Raw genomic sequence first — 25,894 nt, 5'->3', positions numbered from 1 at the left:
TTACTCGCAACACTGGTAGAGCCCGGAAAAAACAGCTCGCCGCTTCACACACAAGTGAGTTGAAGAGTGAGTCTGTTGCGTTAGCTCCGACCACACCCTCTCTGGCGGACCAATCACTGCTGGGTGACGGAAAACACATCACTAACTGTGCGTCGCTTGAGATTTTTCCAGGGAATTTCGCCACCCAGTTCCAAATTCCACAAATGCAAGAGCTTCATCAGTGGGCCATACGCTCAATCCCCATTGTGTTATCTCAGTACCCTCGAGATTATGACTTTAATGTCTACTAAATTTAATGGAAATCCACCCAATAGTTGTCGAGATATATCACTCAAAAACAAGAAGATGAACCTGCTGGTGGCGCTAGAGGAAAAGTCAGCAGATCAACAACGTTAGTCAGATTCACTATCTGGAAACCACAACTCTACTGTATGTAAAAACTTTTTACTTTTACTGGATACGTGGCTAAAAATCTGATGCACGCCATCTGAGCTACCCAGGCTCTAAAGTGAAATGCAAACATATAACTACCCTCTATCTGTGGACCAGTATGTGCACGTTTGTGTGTCTGTTTCAGGATGTTCCCTGTTTTAATGTGTCCCAGAGATGTTGGTGCTCTGGTTCGCGTTTCGGAATGTCTGAGAGAGTAAGGGTGGCCTGTACTTTTGGATTTAAGCGTTTACTGAGGTGACTTGGAAATAATGGACAAATGGACAAAAAAGCTGATCCCACAAGCTGTTAACATACTAAGACATGATAAATGGAAAAAAAAAAAAAAAAGGTGATCTACAGTAGTGTTCATTAAAGTTTTACACTCTTGGCTTCAGCAGCTACTCATACCTACACAAGTATCAAAACCAAGTGTGAACAGTTTGTCTGATCAAGGTCTGGTGGCAATTAATAATACTGGAATAACAAGGTCTCTGGAAATCTTGAGGCAGCCTTTCAAAAGGGTTTATCTTTAGAATTGCTGGTTTGGGTATAAACAAGTTGCGAGTAGCGTCATTTTGATTTTGAAATAGGTGTGGTTAATTTTTTTTTCTCGTCAATGTCATGGAAGTTTGGCGGTAATTGGGGAATATTAAGTGATGGCCAGATGAATCTTCATGGAGCTCATGGGTGTATTATAAGACCTAGTCTTGCATTGCCAGACCTTCCTCCACAACGCTGCAGAGGAGGGTTTGGCTAGTCCATACATCTTTCTGGGATGGGAGAAAAACGTGCTCTGGTTTATTGGCATTTCTTTAAACCAATCACAATCGTCCTAGGGTGGGGCTAAGCGCCGTACGGAGCCACGGTGCCTCTGCAAAATAGCCTTGGGAAGGAACTTTTTTTTGTGTACGTTCAAAAGTTGTTTTAGTCGTGCAACAGAAAACTCAGATTGGACAGATAGTCTAGCTAGCTGTCTGGATTTACCCTGCAGAGATCTGAGGAGCAGTTAACCATAGTCCTCAGAAATCCACCAGAGTTTAGAACGCCAACACAAAGAAAGCGGAAGGTAACGGACATCCGGCCGAAAATAGTGTCATCCAGCGGAATTTCCGGCGCCAACGGAGCAATCCCGGAAGTGGAATGTCGTGGATATAGACTATATATATACCTGGATGCAACGTTAATGGCGGAGCCCCGTTCATTCCTATGAGAGTTGCTCAGTGGCGCTTCCACTCAAAAAGTTTTTAATCTTCCGGGTTTACTTCCATGATATGTGACAGCTGACTATGCCCAGTAGTGTTTGTCCCCCCTGGCCCCGCCCGTGAGGTCCCGCTGGGCTACATTGTGGTGACGTCAAAGGTTTTTCAATTGCTTTTCTCGGCTCAAAGGGGAGGTTTTGAAATATAAAAAAAGTCCATGTTTTAAAAATTCAGAATAGAGAGTCATAACCGACCTTGTTTGCAGTTGGAGGTGTCCTGTTAGCAGTTTTACAGATGTCTCTTTTACAATAGTGGCCTATTGGGAAATTCCTTTCTAGGTCGCAGAGGGATTTTTTTGTTGCAATACTGGCAGTGGCGGCTGGAAGAAGTCAGTAGAAAGGCTGAGCACTGTTTGTGGGGACCTTATGAAGCCTCGTGAACAGTTTTCTTTATTTTCTGAGCCCACTAGATGGCGGTCTCTGTTCAACAAAGCGTTGAAAGAAAACTGAAATGCCATTGCTTGAGTCTTTTTCTTTAAACCAAGAGCGCCATCTAGTGGGCTCAGAAAATAAATAAAATTGGTCACGAAGTTTCATGAGGTTTCATTTGGCAATCACTAGGAATATTTAAGGTGTGGGGATTTTTTGTTTTCTTGCAACATCCAACAGATATGATTAAAATCTTACATTGCTGTAATTATTCTCTCTTTCTTCAGGATGTCGGTGAAGCTGCGATTCGACTCGCCCTCAGGTTTGGTAAACAGGAGCCGCTCCTTCACCGGCTTCAGCTCTCTGACTGGACGACGGCGGTGAGTGGCACGCTGTTACAGCCAATGAGAATGCAAGGAATAAAGATCAACTAAGTTGCCTTAAATTGCTTCAGTCTTAAAGAAATGACAAGGCGAAACAAATGAGGTCTTTAAAGCATCGTCTACATCATAGACTGTGGACGACACGTATGGAAGCAAATAAGAGACATAAGTATTTGAACTTTAACAACCACTGAATACTTAAAATTGAAATATTTTACTTTGAAACCATGTATCTGAATGCATTTGTTCTGAATTCACCTGTTTGAAATGAAAATATGAAATGTCCTACTTTGCAATTTCAAAAGCTGAATTGGAATTTCTTTTTGTCTCCAATGGTCACAAATTCAGATCCAATAATTCAAGTTTCAGAATTTCAAAACAATAGATTCAGGTTGCTCAAATTCGATTGGTCAAATTGAGATGTAAAAATTCAAGCAACAGAGACAATATCCGAGCTACCCAGGACAGGATAGGCATGCACTCTAACCGACTTCTGGCCTATCAGAGCGCAGCCTGTCAGTCATGTGATCTATGAAAGCGGCTGAGTGCATATTCATAGACATGAGAGTGGTATTGACCTTCTCATTTAACTCTTAGCTAGAAAGTAAACTATTTTTTTAAGGCTTAAGTTGCTACAAACTCTTTAAAATGTTACACTCTGCACTGCAGTCTTCAACAAGATACCAAAACCATTTGTAACCATTTCAGTCTACCGCATGCGTCTCCCAGGTGCCTCCCTTTCCCACACTGAGAAAATACATCTACAACTAATGCATTAAAACACATACATCATGTTAAATGTGTGTGATTTAAAAAGAGGTGCTCAACATCAAATGCAGTGTCTGCTCTGAGTGTGTCGGGGCAGTCGCACCTGTATTTAATTCAGTCCATGTTAGTCAATGGGGTTCATTCACGTCACAATGTTTTTGCTTAATGTGTTCTGCACATTATGTGTTGATAACGGAGTCACATCTTTAGCTTTCTACATCTCCTTCAAATCTGATTATATTTTTTTGCAATTAATAACAATAAGTATTTGAATTCATTCAAGTTCAAACCTTGACATTGCCAAAAATCAACTGATGTCAAAACCAACAAATAAAAAGTTTAACAGTTCAGCGAAATTTCAGTTAGACAGAGACGTCATATCCACTGAAACACCTCTTTGTTGTTTTTCATACTGTAGAACAACAAAAAGGAGAAAATAAAATCCCTTAAGATTTAAAGCACTTGAAGATAAACTGTCTCTTGTCGTGTGGAGGGAGATCCCGTGGCCCTCAGACAAGCCTGTTCCTCGTTGATGGGCAGTGAACGCACCACAGACTACAAGATGTTATTTCTGAAGGAAGAAAGAACGAGTGACAAACAAACAGATGTCAGCCGTCAGTCCCACGAGAGAGAGAAAGAATGAAATGTCATGTCAAGAAAAAGAGCGCTGGAATGCACTTCCTGTGATTTTTTTCCATCTTAAACATCACACACACACACACACACACACACACACACACTTCATTCCTGAGCGTCTCCACTGTGGTCCTGCTCTGACAGCATGACACCACGTGGTCTCCCATCATTCTTTATTACAGACCTTTGATGGTGACACGACCCGGGCCGTAAACATGACATAAATGCACCACACACACACACACACACACACACACACACACACACCCACACCCACCCACACACACACACACACACACGACAAATATCAAGTAGAAGGAAAGCACTTTTATGGCCGAGTCCATAATTACAGAGGTCTGCTAAGTCTGAGTGAAGCTGTATTCTGTGAGAAATATGGCTGATAAAAACACCGCACATATGTGTGTACAGACACAAACACAACAAAGAGCCTGCTTAGAAATGGATGAATACTTTTTAACACCAACTTCATTAAATTGGGGGATCGCCACTGGAAAAAGGTTGAGAAGCACTGCTTTAAAGTACAGTATAAAAAGAGACTGTTCTCTTAAGAAAAGTCATTTCAGCAAACGGAAAAAAACTATTCGTAAAAGGAATGAGGGTGATGTTATAGAGACACAAAGATGGCCGACAGACCATCTTCCTTTACCGTTGTCAAACGTACATCATCATGTCATATTACACCTTTTGAGAGCGACTTTGAAATGGTTTCCCCTGTTGGTGAGTTCAGGTTTTCCGGGGTCCAGACCTTTCAATCCACCTAGCTGACTGATTTTCTGGCATCATGACATGTAACAGCGGTTTTATCGGTTGAAAAATGATCTCTAACGCTGTTGTCAAGCTGTCTTAATATTGCCTGACATCGCAGTTTGTTTTTAATTCACTCCGCCCCACTCTTCATAACCCCAGCAAAACCAGTGTGTCGGCATGGCTACGCATCCGTGTCTACCTAAAATGGCATTAGATTCAGGCGGACACGTCGAAGGGAAAATCGAATCCACCTCTCCCCGGAAATGGAAACCGGTTAGAGTGGAGGCAATGTCAGACTGAAGATGGAAACGGAGTGTAACGAGTTGATAATTCTGTCTGATATCAGGCAAGAGTTCATTATATCAGGTGCTTAAGTGAACAAAAGCATTCAATCTAAGAACACATGGACGCTTTGGAAAAATCCTGGCCATGTTGAGAAACCCTCTTTCCACCAGTGATTACTAATAATGGTTGAATTTAATGGCAGAGTCAGATTTGACTCTGAAAGTCTGAAAAAAATCCTGAGTTGGTTTCTGAGTATTGGCCAATCTAAGTTGATAACCATCTCACTCTGTACATTTCTGTTTTTAGGACGTCCTCTGTTCGTAACTCTCTCCGCTCCAAAGCCATGACAGGAGGTAAATCTCCCAGAATGCACCTCCCAGCGTCTCCCAGCAGAGGGGGAGGAGCTATCTGGTCTCTGCAGCCGGAGCAGGTCGACAGGGTCTTCCAGGCGCTACGCAAAGGACTTAAGTACGTATACTACTAGAAAATATACCCTAGTGCTCAAGTTAAATTATGTATATATAAATATAATAATAATAATAATAATAATAATAATAATGGGGTTAAGTGTGTATTTTGATACTGCTTTTATACTACAAGTAAGTAGCAGTGGTGGTACCAATACAACAATGTAAACATATTCAATTAAAAAGTCAAAGTCCTGCATTCAAACTCCAGGAGAATAAAAGTATAATCAGAAAAATATACTTAAAGTATCAAAAGTAAAAGTACTCCTTCTGCATCGGCGTTGCGATGTGTGAGCATATCCAAAAACCTGTTGATATAAGTCTTTCATAATGTTTAAAAGTAGCCGTGTTTCGGCTTCTTTTCTTTTGTCCGTGCATCTCTACCGCAGCCCTGCAAACTGTCGGCTGGTTGGTTTGTGTACAACAACCATAGCAACGCACAGAGCTGACTGTACGCCGTAATCAGGGAAGAGGCCGTAAACTGTCACAAACTGCGGTAAAAAACCCTGATTGAGTAGCCGGGTTGGCTCAGTGGGTAGAGCAGGCGCACATATACTGAGAGGTTTATGCCTCAACGCAGAGGTCCAGGGTTCGAATCCGACCTTCCCCCCTCTCTCTCTCTCTCCCATTTCTCACCTAGCTGTCCTGTCAAATTAAAGGCGGAAAATCCCAAAAAAAATAATCTTTAAAAGGTCCCATGACATGGTGCTCTTTGGATGCTTTTATATAGACCTTAGTGGTCTGAGCTTTCATTTTCTCAAAGGCGGAGCAGGATCCCCAGGACTCTGTTTACACCTATCGTCATTTCTAGCCACTGGGCGACCATATGCAAAAAACCTCATAAAGTGAAATTTTTATGCCATGGGACCTTTTTTTTTTTAAAAAAAAACAACAAAAAAAAACTTTGAGATGCTGATTCTCAATGCGCTGTATAAATGTCCAAAGAATGCCTCTTAAACCTGAATAATACCGGCATATCCCACAACTTAATCAGAAAATTCGGAAAAAGGCCTTATTTCGGAATATCCAAATGAAATATGCTGTTTAAATGACCTGAATCAAATTCGGAGTGTTGCCATATTGGGAATAATAGTGGTATATTAGTGTGCATGTAAAGATACTCAATGAATGAATGTTGGTGTCTGCAGGGAGTACCTGGAGGGTCACCAGGCAGATATGGACTTCCTGTCTTCCCAGCAGAGAGAGACCAAGAGAAACTCCAGACTGGTGAGGAGAGAGAAGAACAAACTTGAGTGCATGTGGATGGTTGGAGTTGTTTTTCAGGGGGTTATTATAAAAATATTATTTTTATAATGTATTTTTCTCTGTTTCCAGGCCTTTCTGTATGATCTGGAGAAGGTAATCTACAAACCCAAACCTGCGTTCATGTAGATCAATATATATATATATATATATATATATATATACACACACACTTTTTAAACTAAGTTTTCATATTTTTGCTTTCACAGGAGATCAGAGCATTGGAGAGATACATACGAAGATTAGAATTTCAAATCAGCAAGGTAAAAAAAAAAAGTCCATCACATTTCCATTTGTCTTATCTTTTTAGTTTCGGGTTTGGTCTCAGGTTGAGGTAAATACGATCGAGTGATCGTCGAGGATACGACAGCTCGACAAACATTTTAGGAAATTGCTGTGGTCTTTCAAATTAAAAAAGGTATGGAGAACTTGTAATAGCTTTGTGTCAGGCAGGTCAGCGTGAGGCAGCAGGGAATGACCAAAATGAAGAGTAAAATGAAAAAAAAGTGAATAATACAAAAGCTTACTGGCATAGTTGTCCGAACAGGAATGGGGCAGGGAAAAGGTGCAGGCAGGTAGCAATGTCCAGATAAGTGTTCAGGTTCAGGTGGCTGGAAAGCAAAGGCAGGGCATCTGGGTGGACAGGTAGAGACAGAATGCAGAGGCCTGGGGAAGCAACAACAAAGTCAAACTAAGAAAACAAAAAAAAGTCACAGTCCATGCAAAGTTAAGCTCACAAGCAGATCGTTTTGTGGAAAGAAAGGAACTACATTGTGTAATTGATTGTGTGTCTGAAGCCAGCGCTTGTATGTCTGGTCCGTGCAGGTGGAGGAGCTGTACGAGACGTATTGTATCCAGTGGAGGTTGTGTCAGGGAGTGGTCAACATGAAGAGAGCCTTCTCACTGTTGCCGTCCACCAGAGCCTCCAGAGAGAGCCTGCTGGAGCTCAGTCGCAACCACAGACACAGCCTGCAGGTATTGCAAGGATCAGAGAAAGAGAGAGATACTGAGAGAGGTGTGTCTGTCTGTGTGTGTGTGTGTGTGTGTGTGTGTGTGTGTGTGTGTGTGTGTGTGTGTGTGTGTGTGTGTGTGTGTGTGTGTGTGTTTGAGATATTTCTTCTGCAGTCAAAGGCCTTATTTTCGTCTTTCCTGCAGTGCATGTACGAAGTGACTTTTGATGTCCGCCAGTACAGAAATGTTGCCATCAACATAACTGTAATACGAACAAAACGCTTGACTTATTAGTAGGGTGAAAAGAAAAATGGTTCAGGTCTGAACAACGTCATATGCAGGATTTCTGAACAAGCAACAAACTGCATCTGGCATCAAGGTGTAAATTACACTCTGCAATGACATTCAAACAACAAAACCTCTCGTGGCCTAAAAGGCATTAAGTTAAATGCATTTCAAAATCAGCTTTAAAATTGAAGCCCGGTCAGGCATTAGCTCCTGCAGTCAATTTTATTTATAGTGTCAAATCATAAAAGAAGGTATCTCAGGACACTTTACAGACAGAGTATATCATTTACAGAGACCCAACAATTCCCCCCCAAGAGCAAGCATTTGGTGCAACGGCGGCGAGGAAAAACTTCCTTTTAACAGACAGAAACCTCAGACAGACCCTGGCTCTGGGTGGGCGGCACAGCAACTACAATAATACCTAACTATAATAATTATAGAAATATGACTCATAATAATTATAGCAATGGGTATAATGGAATGACATACTGTACTGTGGCAATTCTAGTAACTGTAAAGATAATAGAACTATAATTAATAATAATAATAGTACCAGTGGGGGTCGAGCTGTACCATGCCAGCAGTTTGTTACATGAAGAGCTACAACACAACTGAACAGATGTGGATTATAAGATTGCATGATGCAGTTTATATGAGAATGGATGTAACAATCATAGAATTTTAAGTTTGGTTTATATCTGAACCAGATCCTAGTTAAACTAGTTAATCTAATAGAATGCTGGAAACATTTTAGTAAGCTGATATACAGTATTTGGGGAACGGAAGAGATTGGAGAGCTTCTTGGAACTAGTGTTAGTGAACAAAAGTCGGGGCTCTTTCGTACGGGGCATGAACAAATCCAATAATCAAGGAAAACCCCAATATTTCAAATGCTTTTAATACATCTGGCACATTCTCAGTAGAATAAGATTGAGAATGTGAACGTTTTTTTTTTTTTGTTTTATCTTATTCTATGTAGAATGTGCCAGATGTATAAAAGGCATTTTAAATCATTTTTCTTAAAGCAACACTAGGTAACTTTTCCCGCTTCGGCATCCCTACAGGTTGGAAGCAGAATTGTCCATTACATTACATTATGCAAGTTTGCCAGATCAGGTAGCGGATCTGTAGGTCGAGTGAACTGGACCATGTAATGTAATGGACAATTCCGCTTCCAACCTGTAGGGGGACCGAAGCGGGAAAGGTTACCTAGTGTTGTTTTAAAGACGAGTGCCTTACTTGATGTGTTTTTCCTTGATGTCTTTTGGATGTATACAGTTTATGTTCACAAATCAAGAACACAACATATTTTATTTCATCTGCAATGTCTTTCTACTGCATCTGAGGTGGAACATGAATGTCAGCGCTGTGCCTCGCTCTGACCATGTGTGCAGCAGACAGGAGGTCACAGAGGGCTGAAACACAACTAAACACAGTCACTCATGACATCTCCGACTGCATGATGAATGACCAAAAAAAACTCTTCAAACGTCCTGTTTCTGCTTCTGCACCCTCAAACACAGCCCTAATGTTTGATTCCAATTCCAGCATTTCACCAAAGTTTAGCAAGGAAACTATAAGCACAGTTGCATACTATTTTAAAGTACTTATAAGTCAATAGAAAATTATTATAGGTTGTGAAACAGTCAGTAAAGTCAGATTTTCCTCAGGTCACCTGTGTAATCCTATCCTATGCATCTGATAGGATGCATAGGCGTAGCTTTCAGGGGGGATGCAGGGGATATGTCCCCATATTTAGAAGAGGTAGATTTGTCCCCCTTAAAAAAAGATTGATTTTGGGAGATTAAGTCCCTGTTGCCCCTTTTTTTTTTTTACATTTGTCGCTTTTTACGACAAGTTTTTTTCAATGTTTTCGGAAGTTTACTAACTGAGCAGCATTTTTTTTCATGACATGACAGAATTTTATAAAGGCCAAAAAACAGAAAATGTTCTGTATTTTAACTGTATTATACACACATCATTTCCGTTTTTTTAATTTACGGAGCAAAGTCCGGGTAATGAGCTGCCGGTCCTCTTCTGTTATTTTACAGATTTATTTATTAGAGTGCAGGAAATAAAGTGTTTGATGCTCACATTTTGTCTGATGGACGCCCCCACAGCCCACTTTTCTGTTCAATTTGGTCAAAAATAATTGCTGACAAACACTTTACTCATTTCAAAAAAAAAGGGAAAAACGCCCTCCTCACTTCACATTCTGGAAAGAAAGACCTGGACATGTTGATCAAAACTAAACAGCCATTTATGCCTAAAGGGAATACTGTGTAAATTGGGCTGCAGCAAACCAAACACATTTGGCAGACAATGATCCAGGCAAACGCTTGACTGGATTAGAAAAAGTTACCGATGATCACTGCTTATCGGTAACTTTTTCTTTGATTCACACAGAAAATACTGGATTTCTTCTGTAACAATGCGGCATGATGGAAGCTGAATGAAAAAACTATTCGTCCACAGAAAATAAAACATAAAAGCTTTATAAATGATTTTGGTGAAGCTGCAAAATCCAAAAAATGTCATCACCACAGAAAAGAAAGTTGAGAACAGATTCTTGTGCCCTGAATGATCACAGAGTAATGCGATAAAAGGGCTGCAATTGAAATGTAGTCAGGCCAAAAGTGGCTGCCACTTATCCATCATCTCCTCACAGCCGCTAATGGCCGTAACGCTGCCAAACCAAATCATCTGGTGTGTGAGTGATGGTCCCACAGTGATTCTCCTGTTTGCAGCTGCATGCTAAGGGTCATTAACAGACAACTGAAGACTCATTCATACCCTCTGTCTGTCTGTCTGTCAGTCTCACCGTGGTGCAGAACATTCAGTCTCTCCTTCTCATCTAACAGTTTCAAACACATGCTCACATCGGTACATCTATTTTTTTGTCCTACTTTGCTTCCTCTTATACGGAAAATTACAGCAATTTCTGCCACCTACTCATCAACTAGTGTTATTTCTGCCCGTTCCCTTTCTTTCAGTGGTGGAAGAAGCATTCAGATCTTTTAAGTGAATGTAGCAAGAAAAGTGTTAGAAATACTGTGGGAAAAGTTATGTATTCAAAATGAAAAGGCTGTAACACTTAGGCTACATTTACACTACTACGTTTTGGTTTATAAATGAATATCTTTTGCTACGTTCACGCCTCGTGTATACACTACTCCGGTTTTTCCGAGTCCCTAAAATGGAGAAATTTGGAAATACTGCTGCCCCCGTTTTGGTTTGAAAACTCCGGGGTTGCTTTGTAGTCTGGACGGACACAAACGGAGACCTTTGGAAACGAGGACCAGAGCCCGTCTACGGAGAGCCTGTTCACTCCCTATTAAGCCCCATTGTACCGAATTTGGTTGCAGTTCCACCAGAGTTCCACTGGGGGTGATCGTAGGCGAGTGTAAAATGAATGGTGGTCTATGGAGCTAGACGGCTAAATTTGTCTCTTTCGCCTGATTGCCATTGACAAATCTCAGATTTGATTGTAGTTTTTGCAAGTTCAACATGGATTATAGGTCGAAAGTTGAATGAACGAGTACTTATGTCATTTTGATTTCTTACAGGTTGAGTCGTTGTTGCCCATAACACGCTAGCATTCTGCTAATGAATGCTGATTGGTCAGTGAAGGACTGATTATGACCAGATATCCCGCTTGACGGCATCCGAAGCAGAACCAGAATGTCATCAGAGTGAATATTTCGGCGTGGTCTTTAAAACATTAGCAAACCTCTTTATAGCACGTGTATTGACAGGGAGAGCCTAACCTGTCAGCTGTGTTGTCAATGCCTCGAGAGAACAAAGGAAGCGACTCAGACCTTGCCGTAAAGCAGTATCTCTGGCCGTATATGTGTATGACGTCATTAACATTTTAAAAGGCTTTATAGAACAAAAAAGCGACTTTAAAAAAAATCTAACACCCAGCAGTGTGTATTTTCTTAGCCTCCCCTTTTGAATGCAACATTCAAATTACTAGACAAAAAATGATATCCTGAGAAAAGTGGATTTTGAGGGGTATAGATCCATAGACCACCATTCATTCTGCACTCGCCTGTGAGCGCCCTCATATGGAACCAGAGTGGAACTGCAACCAGTTCAGAAGCTGGAAGTTTTCCCAAGAGTGGACACTTCTCCCCTTATTAGAAATTCTCTGTGAGGACGCACGTCAGTCAGTCTTATCAGTTAGGTGGGCTTACATACTTTCAGTAACAGTTCCACCTTGTCGTCGGTCCAAGCTAATACATCTTTTGCTTACTATTGTTGAGCTTTCTCCAAAGTATTTTCTGTATTTTCAACTTGTACATCCATGATTTTGAACCGCTGAGTAACGTCAGACAATGTGTGGTCAGACGTGTTAACATGGATGGAGATTAGTTCTGCGACTGGAGCTAAAACTCTTGTGTGGACCGAGATAGTTTTTGTCTCAAACTTAACTTAAAAATTAAAGTGGACTAGTGTGGATGTAGCTTCAACATTGCAGTTAACATTCTGTCTAAATACAGAGTAGAGAATACACCAACACCAGAAAAACTGAACTTACTGACACATTACTGATTACAACTCTAGGTAATGAGGCCTTCCAGCTTCCAAAGGTTCAAACACAGTTTACTCAGTAGCTTGTTGCTAATTGCGTCAACTTGTTTTAATGAGGAACACTACCGATCCTAAACTGAACCAGCACAACAACTTTTTCCCTCACAGCCAGTGAGGTAGTCGAGGAGAGAGAGAGAGAGAGAGAGAGAGAGAGAGAGAGAGAGAGAGAGAGAGAGAGAGAGACACACACACACACACACTATCTTTCAGTCAAAAAGCCAAAGAAAATTGTTGCCAGATATAGATATATAACAGCTCTAGTGTTGATGTTCTGTTCATGGCCCTGACCTGTGACCTCACTTTGGACAGAAAATACGTGTAAAGTGTCAAAGTGGTTGGTTAACAAAAATAACAGCCGTTTACTTTATCTAAAATTTCACTCTTACCTAATTTCCCTCTCTCTGCAGGACATGTCAGTTATGGAGGGAGAGTTAGAAATCCTCCTTGGAGAGCTACACATCAAAATGAAAGGTACACAAACACACAAAAACACACACACACACACACACACACACAGAGTTACCAGTGACATCTTATCTTCCAAATATCTCATGTGTTTTCCCTTGCAGGTCTGATCGGATTTGCTCGACTCTGCCCTGGAGACCAATACGAGGTGAGCTTCTCTATTTAAAGAAAAACATCACTTTGTTTTATTGAATAGAGAATATATTCTTTATATATATTTTATCAAAATCGCAATATGGACAAGTGCAATATCCAAATCACGGGGTTAGGGTGGGGGGTCTCCGCAATATTTGTGAAAGGCAAAATATGTGTCAAACTTTTCTGAATCAAGTATTGTGGTGCTGCAGAGACGTCCTAGTCTACAAATCCTATCCTACAGACTAAAGAAAAACATCTTTGTCTGCTACATATCCTTGCAAAAATCAACACTATAATCATTATAGGTGCAATATTCTTCAATGAAAATCAGAATAATGGTACAAAAATGATCATTCCCTCCAATATCGTGAATCATATCGCAATATCAGTCAAAATAATCCCAATTAGACATTTTCCTCATATCGTGCAGCCCTAGTATGATCAAGTTTACTACACTAAGGGAAAACATGGCTAGAACCAGAGTGAGAGAGAGACTGTAGTGACGTCATGTCTGGATGATGTCACAGGTGGTGGTGCGTCTGGGCCGCCAGCGATGGAGGATCAGAGGGAGGATCCAATCAGACGACACGCAGTACTGGGACCAGGAGGAGATGGTCTTCCTCCCGCACATACACCACAACTTCGAGATCAAGGTTGCACGCACGCACGCACGCACGCACGCGCACACACACACACACACACACACACACACACACACGTCATAATAATAACTTTAATAGCATAGCATTTTTCATAATACTTCTACAACTAACATTGTGCTGTACAGTAGAAACAATAAAACAAGATCCTTAATAAAATGAAATAAACAATAAATAATACGACAATAATAGCAATAAATACGATAATAGAGAGTCTACAGAAGACATTTAAAAGTACTTGCTAATGCACATAGAGGAAGTTTTTTTTTGCTGATGTAGTAAAAGCTAGAATACCCATAATCCCTTTCTTCTGTGCAGTGATGGAATGTTACTATGTTTATTTACTCACGTACTGTACATTTTCCACTCCACTACCTCAGAGGGAAATATACTCATTACATGTATTTGACAACTATAGTAACTAGTAAGAGTATGATTTTACTAGCTAAAACTAATGCAGTCTAATATAACAGTACTGCAATATTGTGGTATAAATTGTGTAAAGGATTTAAATACAATTAAATACCTCTTCCACCTCGGACTTTGTGATTACGGGTATAATGGCTTTTAGGGTCACTAACTTTTGTACTTTTTTAAGTAAGTTTAAGTTAAGTATTTTTGCTGTATTTAGAAACAATTTCCCTTTTACACCATTTGTGCATTATCTTTGCTTGTTGTACAAGATATCTGGTTTATGCGTGCATGTATCTCACCCTTCAAATCTCTTCTTTCAGGTGACGGAGGCCAAGGGTTTGGGCTGGCTGCTGGTTGGCATGGTGACGTGTGCCAGCGCAGATTTCTTTGTGGTGAGGCCGCAGCTGATGTTGGTGGACATCACGGAGCTGGGAACCATCAAACTGCAGCTGGAGGTCACCTGGAAGTACGAACACACACAGACACACACACACTAGAGGGTCCTTAGAGTCACTGCTGGGAGGCTGCCAAATAATTGTTAAATACTTTTTTGAACGTACTTTTTTATATTATTAGCAAAGATAAATTGGTTAATTCGTAAAAAACAACATCCTCAACAACATTAATGATACACTTACTGGCCTGTAAGGTAGTCACTATGGTGGCCATCCACAGATACAAGCTAAGATTAAGCTTATGGATTCACTGTGCCTTCCACATTAAAACATGATGATATATGAATATGTAAATAATTATTTGCGTGTGATGTTTCCTTTGTTTTCCGCGTGTGTTGTTTCCTTTCCACGTTTGTTGTTTTCCTAAACCCAGCCCAGTTCTTCTTTTCCTAATCCCAACCAGTTTTTCTTTTCCCCCACGCGTGACGTTAAATCCAACCGTAGCCTCGCGATAACATGTAGCCTCGCGATAACACGCCACGTGGCTTTAGAAAGTGCTGTGTACGTTTACGCTGTGACACAGTGTAGATATACACGCCGATAGCTCAAAAAGCGTACAGATAACACACCACTTGCCTTTAGGAAAGTGGCGTGTATGTTTACTCCAAGTCATGATATCACGTTGGTTCCGTGGCACTTTTTTGACCCACTCGGGGAGACGGGAGCTGACTGATCAGTCCGACTTTTCTGCCGATGGTCGGCCGTCGGGTTGGTGTGTCGGAGCCTTAAGATGAAAACACCAACAGCAGCCAAAAAAAAGTCCAGGTCTATTTTAATGTCCACCGTGCCATGGTTGGCATTACCAGAGACAGTTTACAACCGAGACGCCCCAACTCAGAGTAGTTTCCTGTATCTGTGTCATGTTGGTTTCTCCATGGCCACGCCTCTTTAGGAGACTAGCGGCAGGTCCTGAGTGTATTGATTCCAATGGGAGAAGTCAACGTGAACACAGATTATGAGCAAATATTTTGCCCCATAGTCACCAAAGTATATATTGGACCCATTTTTCACAAGCCACATATCTCCAGAACATTCTGACACTAAAATGGATTTTTTTCAGACGGACACATCAGGAGAAAATAAACTTAGTTTGAGACCTGTTTCTGTCTCAGGACCAAACTCTCGCAAGATCTAGCAACACAGAGAAGCTAATGTCAGCTAATGTTCATGAACGCCCTAACAAAACTAATCTCCGTGATGCTAAATGTCTTTTAGCTGTGTAAATATCTAAGGTTGGAAAAAGAACATATTAATAAATGATTTAAATATAACTTTTCATACCACTGGCGCTGCTCGAAATGCGTTCTCTTTAGTATAGAGGATCTTTATGGCGTTATATATGTGTCACATTCCTGAGTGAGTAATTGTATGTTTTGAGCACAGAGAACTATATTTTTTCTGACCAAACCAACCTAAATGTTTACAGTTCAATTGCATGAAAATGTAAGAATATTCACTTTAATATGATAAATAGTGTGAACACATTGGGAATTGATAGGGCGGGGTATGTGAGTTTATATGACAGGACTGTGGGGGAAACTCAGACCAGAAGGGTTGGAAAGCACTGATCTACAGTATTTTATATTATTGACCGACCGGTATATTACAGACATGCCTTAATAGTTGTGTTAATCACAATAACGTTGTTTGAATTACATATCTCTGTGTGACTAACGTCATCCTTCACAAGCAATCTAACATTAGCCCAGCATGGATAAAGTCCAGCTATGCATCCAACATATTCATCTGAACAAAACTAAAATGTCACAATCCAGCCACTTGTAAGAAGTTTGTAATACTGGTTAAATAGTTATCGTGTTTTATTAACCTTAATTCTGTTTGCCAAGGCTATATTTTATTGGCTTGCAAAGTAGCTATCCGTTGCTAACGCTAACGTTAGCTAGCTAATTTATGTCAAAAAGCAGTAGCTAACTAATGTTACTGCCAAGATATGGTTTCATTGTAAAACAGCGTAAACACATGACAACACTTGATGAGTCTTACAACACCTCTCTGGTCTCTAGTGAAATCATATCTTGGCAGTAGTTAGCTAACGTTTCTGCTTTTTGAGATAAATTAGCGTTAGCAACGGATAGCTCCTTCGCAAGCTAATATAGCAACATAATTCAGGTTAATAAAATACGGTAATGTAACCAAAGTATTAAAAACTACTTAGCTACATGTGGCTATAGTGTGACAGGTCTACTGCTGTTCAGTCTCGCATTGTGAGACCTAGCTAACTTAGCTAGTTACAGTGCTGCGAGGCCTGTTCAGAGGACATGTCGGCTGCAGTGTGTGAGCTAGACTGCTCGTGAAGGATGAGTCAAACTAACGTTAAACACACAAGGAGATATAAGTCAAACAAAACAACGGCATTATAGTACACACAAATATTAAGACATTTCTGTGATATAAGTCAATAATACAAAATACTGACCGAAATGTGTTTTAATCCAGTAACATTAGTCGAACAGCTCCACTGTAGTCAGTATTTGCTGTACCAACAGGTGTTAACTGAAAAAGACTGTAGATTTTTGTTTCCTGCTACTTGCGATCTAATTAGAGACGAACAGCCAATCAGAATTGACCTTTTGATTCTGCGATTGGTTGGTTTTGTGGCACACTTGTAACGCTGTGAAAATCTGAGCGAGCGTGTCTAGAGTTGAGAGCGTAGAGAGAAGAGGTTGAGAGCGAGGGAGACATGACCGGAGCGCAGCAGCGTCTACCTGCGAGCAGAGAAAGACATGCTGTTCAAAATGCAATGTAATGCGCTTGCAAATATAGTTCTCTGTGCTCAAAACATACAATTACTCGCTCAGGAATGTGACACGTATATAACGCCATAGATCTTTGGCACTGCTAAAGCCTCTGTACTGATTGGCAGGTTGGCATGTAATAAAGCTTGCCCTGCTTTATCGTCTATTTTAAAATAAATGGAACATAATTTACTGAAAAAGACTTGAAACTAGCGATTAAGAAGAAGAAGAAGAAGAATGCCTTTATTTATCCCGCGAGGGGAAATTCACAATTCTCACTGTTAGTACAGTTGCACACACATTGAACCGAGACCTGAATTAATGGAGAGATGTCAGAGTGAGGGGGCTGCTCCTTGGAGGAGCGCCCCGAGCAGTTGGGGGTTCGGTGCCTTGCTCAAGAGCACCTTAGCAGTGCCCAGGAGGTGAACTGGCACTTCTCCAGCTACCAGTCCACACTCCATACTTTGGTCCATAGGGGGACTTGAACCAGAGGCCCTCCGGTTCCTAACCCAATTCCATACGGACTGAGCTACTGGCTCAAGGGCCATACACTCGTTATGAAAATGTTTACTGAGGTAATAAATCAAGTAAGAAGTAGGATTATTTTCTCATAGACTTCTATAGAAACAGACTTCTTTTTAGAGCCAGTGGAGTTGCCCCCTGCTGGAAATGAGATAGAATGCAGGTTTACGGAACTTCTGCATTAGCTTCACTATTTTAGACTCCGCTTTTGGATCATCACATCTCTGCACACGGACTACTTCTCCTGTCCTGGACCTTGCTTTTAGTTTATTGGTGGTGCATTCACATTAGTTTAGAGGTGTTTTTGCTGCCTACGTTGTGACGACTTTCACTTTCTCTCCCACTTCTTTTCTTTTACTGTTACTTTTGACATCCACACGTTCACAGCAGTAAAACAAGGCCAAGCAACAAACAATGCGATGTAAACAACAACAGACGGTGTGTTTTATTATCATAGATTCACATTTTGCCTTCCTGCAGAATCTGCTGTTGTTTTCTTCTTTCCCTGTCTCCTCTGTACCTCTAACCTGAGCCAGCTGTCCTTGTGCAGCTCATTGAATACAGAGTGTACGTCATACGCACGCACACACCCACACTCACACCCTTAATAGCACACACACATACGCACTCTGATGTGCCCTTGCACCATGACAGATCCCATTTCAGGGTTTAGAGAAGCCAGGTGGATGACATTTCATGGATTCTCTCTTTAGAGAGATGGAGAATCACACAGACACGCACAAGGCTGGCGAACTCACACTCACAAAACACTGCTGTGACCACACACACACACACACACACACACACACACACACACACACACACACTTCTGTTAAGCCCCTAAATGAGTCACAGTGGAGTGATTGCAATCAGTGTTTCTGCTACACATAAAACTCTTTGAACCAACATGACAAAATGTAATACAAAAATATAGCTGCAGGCAGCTAAAGAAGATGGAAATGTGTTGGCTCAATTCTCAGACTGATGAGAGAAGCTGACATCTAAAAGCCAGTGGACGAAAACACAAGAGCTGGCTGCACTGCAGAGCCCCGAGGTGTGTCACAGACGGATCAATATAAAGCAGGATGCTGTGCTCTGACAACGGTGTAGTGAACGCTCCCAAACGATCAAAATGACAATTTACAGACACTACTGGAGAAATAGCTGAAGAAAATGACTCAGTGTAAATAAAATGAACAAATAAATTCAGTGAGCTCAGGGGCATTGTCATCTATTAAAGCACACAAGCAATGTATTTTTAAGGGACTGTGACTAAAAAGTTTCATGAATTTTCAGGGTTTTTTTCCATTAACGGTATGCACACACCATACGGTGAGGATTACCACAAAGTCAAGAAAGGTAGAGGAAACGACCATGACATTTTTCACATCTGGAAACGCATCAAAACTTTGGAAAAGTCTGGAAACTCTGAGACAAGCCGAGAGAGCAGACAAGAGCAGTTACATTTGCTGGTGTATCGTCAAATGGATGAAGTGTGTTTAACAGCTGGGATATTCAGCATATTTGTGTGTAATGTACATTTATATCTTCTGTGTGTTTGTGTGTATTTGCACCTGCAGTCCCTTTGACAGCACGGAGAAGGTGAGGCCGCTCTCTGTCAGCAGGCAGTCGGTGTCCAGCAGGAAGAGTTCAGTTTACAGCTGGACGGCACCGAGCACCCCCTCCTTCACAGAGAAATACTTTATAGTGAGTACACAGACGCGCTCACACACTGTGATCAGTTACAAACACAACATGCCTAACTCCAGTTGAACTTCTATTTCTTTTTTTATGGTGGCTAATTTGAAGTTAAAAGTTCACCAGTTGTCTCACATCGCCAGACCTTCCTCCACGATCTGGCTTGTCGACAAAGCGTTCGGGATGGAAGAAAAACGTGCTCTGGTTTATTGGCATTATTATTTCTTTAAACCAATCACAATCGTCTGCCTTGGTGCCGCCGCAAAATAGCCTCGGGAAGGAACTTGTTTTGTTGCTCGTTCAAAGGTTGTTTCAAGTCGTGCGACAGAAAACTCAGATTGGACAGATAGTCTAGCTAGCTGTCTGGATTTACCCTGCAGAGATCTGAGGAGCAGTTAACCATTGTCCTCATAATTTCACCACAGTTTAGAACGCCAAGACAAAGAAAGCGAGGGACATCCGGCAAATCTTCCGGCGGCACCGGAACAATCCCCTAAATGAATCGTCGTTGATATAGACTACCTGTTCCCTGACTCTTTCCATCTAGAAAGAAACTGTGAAAATATTTCATTAAGTCATTAGTCAAGCCTAAAGTGGCTTTAAAGTTGAAAGCGTGATGTTTACACTGATATGCTCCTTCTGCCCTCTGCAGTCGATGATGCGTGAGCTGCAGGATCCAGAGGGTTCCCTCCCGTCGCTGGTGTCTAAAAGTCGACATGACAGAGGAGGCGTGTCTCTGCTCAGCTACCTGTCCAACCCGTCCCACACCGCCATCACCTCAAACCACAGTCCGCAAAGACCCTACAGGTATGTAGCATTAAAAGATAACGCTTGTGTTATTGTATGGTAATGGATTTCAATCCCAAGGGGGCAATAGACAGTGGCTACAGAGTAGAGCCCGACCGATTTATCGGCGGGCTGATATTATCGGCCGATATTAGGCATTTTCCAAACTATCGGTATCGGCATTTATAATGGCCGATACATGTTTTTTTGTTTTTGTTTTTTTAATATTCATTTATCAGAATCATTTATAATGACAAATAAATGATTCTGATAAATGAATATTTAAAAAATAAAATAAAAATGGACGAAACACCCTTCAACCATGTTATGAGTGTTGGGGTTGCATAGTTTGTCCACCAGAGGGCGCTCAACTTTACGCTCTATGATTTTTTTGTTATTGCGTTTTTGTTCAAAGGACTTTAAGTTTCATATCTTAAGTTTGTATTTTTATACATTTTATTTATCAGAACTTTTATCTGTTCTGTTGTGACAATAAAACAAACAAGTTTATTTTTAAACTGCTTTATCATATTATTTTAGTGAGGACTCATAAATAACTACAAATAACTAATGTTAGGGAAATCTGTTTATGTTTTGTTACGCGTTTCTGGATTTTTAAAAAATATATATATCGGCCGATATATCGCAGTATATCGAATTTTTAAATCACCAAATATTTGTATCGATATCGGCCTTAAAAATCCATTATCGGTCGGGCTCTACTACAGAGACAATTCTTGTTAGTACTGAATTAATTGTCGTTTTCATGGGATTTGACCGTAATAATAATATAAGATGACTAAATAATGAAAACCTTATCCTTTAAAGCAGTACTTCCCAAACTGTTTGCCTCGTTACCCAATATAAAATGAGTTTAATGTGGACATGAGTCATTTTTTATTCTTAGATTTGTTTGATTTTAAGGTATTTTTAGAGGCCTGAAGAGGTGAAAATATCCAGTATTTCACAAGACAAAAAAATAGAAAGATTGTTCTCTCCCATCCCTTTAATCATCTTAGGACCCCATGGAGGGTCCCGATCCTCCAGGTTGGCGACTATTGCTTTTAAAAAACAAAACTAACTAAACAACTATAGTATAACAAGGATTCAAACATACATTAATTAGGAAGAGGTCACCATAGACGTATTTGGGTTTTTTTTTTATAATTCATATGAAAATCTATTCCTGCACAGTCTGACACGTACTCACAGCTACCCCTCCAGCCACAGTCAGGGCACCAGTCTGGGAGGAAGCCAGACTCAGCTGTCCCTCGGGGAGGAAGGGTCCCTGGAGATCTCTACAGAGGAGAGGGAGAGGAGGAAGAGGATGGATGACAAGGACGGAGAGGAGGAGTGGGGAAGTGTGTTAGATACCCGCTCTACACCAGCAGAGAGTAAACCAAGTTCCCTGTTGGCTCTACAGAGGTGGGGATGAACTCAAGAGTAAATGTTTTGTTGTTGTCCTGTTAAAACCATGTCAAATATTTTGTCTACCTTCTATAGATCATCATCACACCCAAATTGAATCTGCAGATTTTTATTTTTTTATTTTTTACAGTTTTCAGTGGTGATCCGGAATGAAAATCTGTTTCTGGGGTCTATTTAAAAAAAGAAAAAAAAATTGTGTTTCTGGGGACTATTTTAATTTTCAAAGTCTGCGGAAAATCTGCGAAAAAATTCTGCGGAACATTTTTGCGGAATTCTGCGTGCGTAGATTCCGTGTGGCCCTGATCATCATGCTAAATCTTCTAACAATACTACTACTTTATAATGATACTGCAAACGAATAAAGATGATCTTTCTTTAACACGTGTTCAGCACTCCCGACATCCTGAGAAAGAACACAGCTGGAGAAGCCGACCCTGAAACGCACAGTGCAGCGCTCGGACCGGACGCCGGCAGTGTGCAGGTAAAGAACACACCTGCGGCCTTTACTAGAGTCGTCAAACATTTAGCTGAATTCAACAATGCATTAAAACCCTGCTGCAAATAAACATAGCTCGAGAAACTTCAACCGCTGGTTCAGGCTGAAGCCCTGATGTGTGAACAGTTATCTGTCCAAATTAAAGTTCCCTGCTACGTCCTGCTATGCCCTGTTACACCATGAACTACTAGTTTCTTAGTTTTCTACTTTCTAGTCATAGTTCCATTATCTTTACTGTGACTATAATTGCCAGTGTTCATCACACCCCCAACCGGCACCGTCAGACACCGCCTACCAAGAGCCTGGGTCTGTCCGAGGTTTCTGCCTAATACAAAGTTTTTCCTCATCACTGTCGCACTTAATGCTTGCTCTTGGGGGAATTACTGGAATTGTTGGGTCTTTGTAAATTATAGAGTGTGGTCTGGACCTACTCTATCTGTAAAGTGTCTTGAGATAATTGTTATGATTTGATACTATAAATAAAATTGAACTGAACTGACAAGAGAGGGCAACAAACCAGCACCACTGTTTTCTATGTTTCTAAGCCCACTCTCGGGTGGTGTCTTGATGCCCTTTAACTCTTCAGAAAAGCAGCAATTTCATCACGTTTGCTGCCAGGATCGTACATAGGCTGTAAAAATAACGGACGTAGCATCAGTGGCGTCACCCATTGGTTTGTGGACTGCAGTTTTGAAGCCAGTTTGCATTTTTGGCTGTCACCATCTTGGTGCCAGAATTGACCATATTTGGACAAAAGGGTGGAGATGGGGAGGATGACGCGCCTAAGCCAGTGTTGTGAATGGTTTAATGGTGCTGCGCAAAGCCAAATGCCAAAGAGGGAAAGTTTTACTGGCGGGTAAACTCGGGCCTCCGGCTACTGGAGCTGTTCATCTGCACGTACGGCAGTACATAGAGCTGGCTGAAAATTCGGTAGACCTTCTCTTAAGTTACCAGTTAACGCTAGCGTTAGCGCGGACAACACACAAAAACAAGTGCACGGCTTTTTTTTATGTACTCAGGGCCATGATTAACATTGCTAAGCCTCTATCATGATTGACAGGTCAGCTTGTAGCCACGCCTCCTGCTTTATTGTTAATTTTAAAACAAATGGGACCATAATTTACAAAAATGAACATCATGCTGTATTGAAGAAGACTTGAACTAGCGATTGAGAGCATAAACTCACGGAAAATGTTTATAAATCAAGGGAGTAGTAGGATCATTTCCCCATAGACTTCTATAGAAACTGATTTCTTTTTGGAGCCAGTGGAGTCGCCCCCTGCTGGAAATTAGATAGAATGCAGGTTTAAGGCACTTCTGCATTGGCTTCACTTTTCAGTCACAGAAGTTGCTGCTTGGGATCATCACATCTCTGCACCCAGACTACTTTTCCTGTCCTGGGGCTTTTAAGTTTTTCGTGGTGCATTCACATTAGTTTTAGAGGTGTTTTGGTGGCCTACGTTGTGACAACTGTCACTTATTTGGCTTTTTATTGTCTAATAACATGCCATTAGATACCATTATTTTGTTGGTCTAACAATATCTAATAATCTTGCATTTTTAGGGTATTTCTACTATCTGGATTCCATTTAAACTCAGTCTTTCCCACGTTTGTTCCAGGACTCCCCCGAATGTCAGTCATATTCTGCCCCGGCCTCGCCCGCACCCCCTACTCAGCCTCCAGATGCAACCCCTTCCTCACCCGCCACTGCTGCTCCGACCCCAGGGAGGCCCGGGGTGAGCAGTGCCCAGCGCAGGGCCCAGGCCGTCAGGCTGGGAGCCCTGATCGCAGAGCTGGAGAAGACCTTACAGAACCAGAGCTGCTCTGAGAAGGAGCTGAGAGCCCTGGACCACCAAATACTGCACCTGGCAACCATACTGAAGGTACCTGTGTGCATTCCTACACGTACACAAACATACTGTGTGTGTGATCCTTGTGCCATTTATCTCTATGTATACGTGTACATGTGTTCACTCACAGAACGACCTTTCCCTGCTGAGAAGCTCATCATCAGAGGAGACTCTGGCTGTGGAGGAAGTCCTGGGCAGCTTTGACTTCCTTTCTCATGACTTCATCGCAGATGATGACACTTCCTGTTTGGGCAGCCTGAGACTCAAAGACAGCGGGTGAGTTAAAAGACAGACAGAAGAAAAGAATCAATACTAGGGCTGGGCCATATGGAGGAAATCAAATATCATGGTATTCTTGACCAAATACCTCGACATCGATATTGTAGGGTTGACTATTGGTGCTTTAACAAAACATTTACACAATGAGATTTCAGATACATTATCATCACTAATGTGGATATAATGACTAATTGGGTAAAGACAAATAATAGAACAGCTAGTTAGTCTGGTAAGTACTGTACTGTAATGCAGCCTGTAAAACCAGGAAAAAAAACACTTATGCCATAATACGATATCCAAAATGTAAGACGAAATCTAGTCTCATGCTGTATATCAATATAATATCGATATATTGCCCAGCCCTAATCAATACACAGTGATTTAATGTGAAACTCACCTCTCCTTTTCGTCTTCATCTATTAGCATCAGTTCTTTGCAGCAGAGCACTCTCAAGAGTCTCGGCCTCCTCTCCCAGAACAGCCAATCAACTTCCGAGGAAGAGTTGGTCATAACCCCTCTGACTTCTGGGAATTGGGGTGTTGACCAGGCTCTTGAGACTCACCTGGATATATGTTGCATCCTGCTCCAGGTACAGTATGTTTCTATGAGCTACGTCCACATGAACCACGTTTCTGGATCAGCGTTTACATCTTTTGTGTCTTGCTGCTCCTCGTCTCTCTCCGCCCTCAAACTCGCTTGTCGAAATTTAACAAATACACGTTTCCTCAGATGATGAGAACGACCGACTTCAGCCCATCGAGGAGGGACCTGCTGGAGGAAATGGCTCTCCAAGCTGAAGTCCTTGACAGAATCAGCTGTCTGCTGCTGGAAAGGAACGACAGCCTATCTGCTAGAGACAGTGAGTGGAAGATCTGTCTGTCTTTTAGAGAATGACACTGTCTACGCTTAACACATCATTTAAAAAACAGTTTATAGAGCTCAACAGTGACCGCCCACTTTTGGGACGTCTCTAGTTCCGGAAGTGATTTTCCGCGTCCGTTCGACGTTGGGAAATTTTAAGCCTGGATGGAACTAAGCCGACCAGCTACCACATGAATCTTGACAATAAAACATTTGATTTCGGCACAAAAGAAAAATTTTAAAACTGAAAAAAAAGGCAAAAAAGTACAAGACTGTGTACAGAAACGATCATAGACTTCAATGGCAGCAGCTTACTAGGTTTTCGTGGGTGCTGCAAACATTTCCATGGTAACAGCGAGCTCCACCAATCAGAGACGTTGCTGTAACACCTATTATTGTGGGTAGTGTAGTATTTCTCCATAACATCGCAAATAAAACATATTTGTCTTAAAACAAGGATGATTTCATATGGACTTGTGGCTTCTACAGGAGCGGAAGCCTTCGTTTCACACTCTCATAGCGCGTAATAAGTCTACCTTGGGTGGTTTAGGCATTATGGCTGATAATCAAAATCTTTATGGAGAAAATGCATGGGATTTTAACTTTAGGAACCACACCGTTGAGC

General features: G+C 41.3%; 1 protein-coding gene across 3 annotated transcripts in view; it reads left to right on the top strand.

Annotated features, from left to right (window-relative positions):
• ripor3 (RIPOR family member 3) overlaps positions 1 to 25,894 on the top strand; it is a 76,369-nt gene that overhangs the window by 43,544 nt on the left and 6,931 nt on the right. For 2 of the 3 annotated variants that reach the window (XM_036001975.1, XM_031277178.2), the window contains 18 exons: positions 2,347 to 2,439; positions 5,206 to 5,367; positions 6,515 to 6,593; positions 6,702 to 6,725; positions 6,839 to 6,892; positions 7,455 to 7,604; positions 12,869 to 12,932; positions 13,031 to 13,074; positions 13,592 to 13,717; positions 14,458 to 14,603; positions 19,451 to 19,577; positions 20,221 to 20,375; positions 21,549 to 21,779; positions 22,173 to 22,263; positions 23,899 to 24,162; positions 24,260 to 24,405; positions 24,832 to 24,997; positions 25,138 to 25,267. In XM_036001975.1, coding sequence (XP_035857868.1) covers positions 2,348 to 2,439; positions 5,206 to 5,367; positions 6,515 to 6,593; positions 6,702 to 6,725; positions 6,839 to 6,892; positions 7,455 to 7,604; positions 12,869 to 12,932; positions 13,031 to 13,074; positions 13,592 to 13,717; positions 14,458 to 14,603; positions 19,451 to 19,577; positions 20,221 to 20,375; positions 21,549 to 21,779; positions 22,173 to 22,263; positions 23,899 to 24,162; positions 24,260 to 24,405; positions 24,832 to 24,997; positions 25,138 to 25,267 — 2,251 coding nt within the window. In that variant the 5' untranslated portion in view covers position 2,347. Of the gene's footprint in view, positions 1 to 2,164; positions 2,263 to 2,346; positions 2,440 to 5,205; positions 5,368 to 6,514; positions 6,594 to 6,701; positions 6,726 to 6,838; positions 6,893 to 7,454; positions 7,605 to 12,868; positions 12,933 to 13,030; positions 13,075 to 13,591; positions 13,718 to 14,457; positions 14,604 to 19,450; positions 19,578 to 20,220; positions 20,376 to 21,548; positions 21,780 to 22,172; positions 22,264 to 23,898; positions 24,163 to 24,259; positions 24,406 to 24,831; positions 24,998 to 25,137; positions 25,268 to 25,894 lie in introns of those variants that run through there. The other variant, XM_036001976.1, reaches the window with a different exon arrangement.

This window comes from Sander lucioperca, chromosome 6 (assembly GCF_008315115.2).
Source record: "Sander lucioperca isolate FBNREF2018 chromosome 6, SLUC_FBN_1.2, whole genome shotgun sequence".
NCBI lineage: Eukaryota > Metazoa > Chordata > Actinopteri > Perciformes > Percidae > Sander > Sander lucioperca.
Note: the sequence above shows the minus strand (reverse complement) of the source record. Positions and strands in the feature narration are given on the sequence as shown.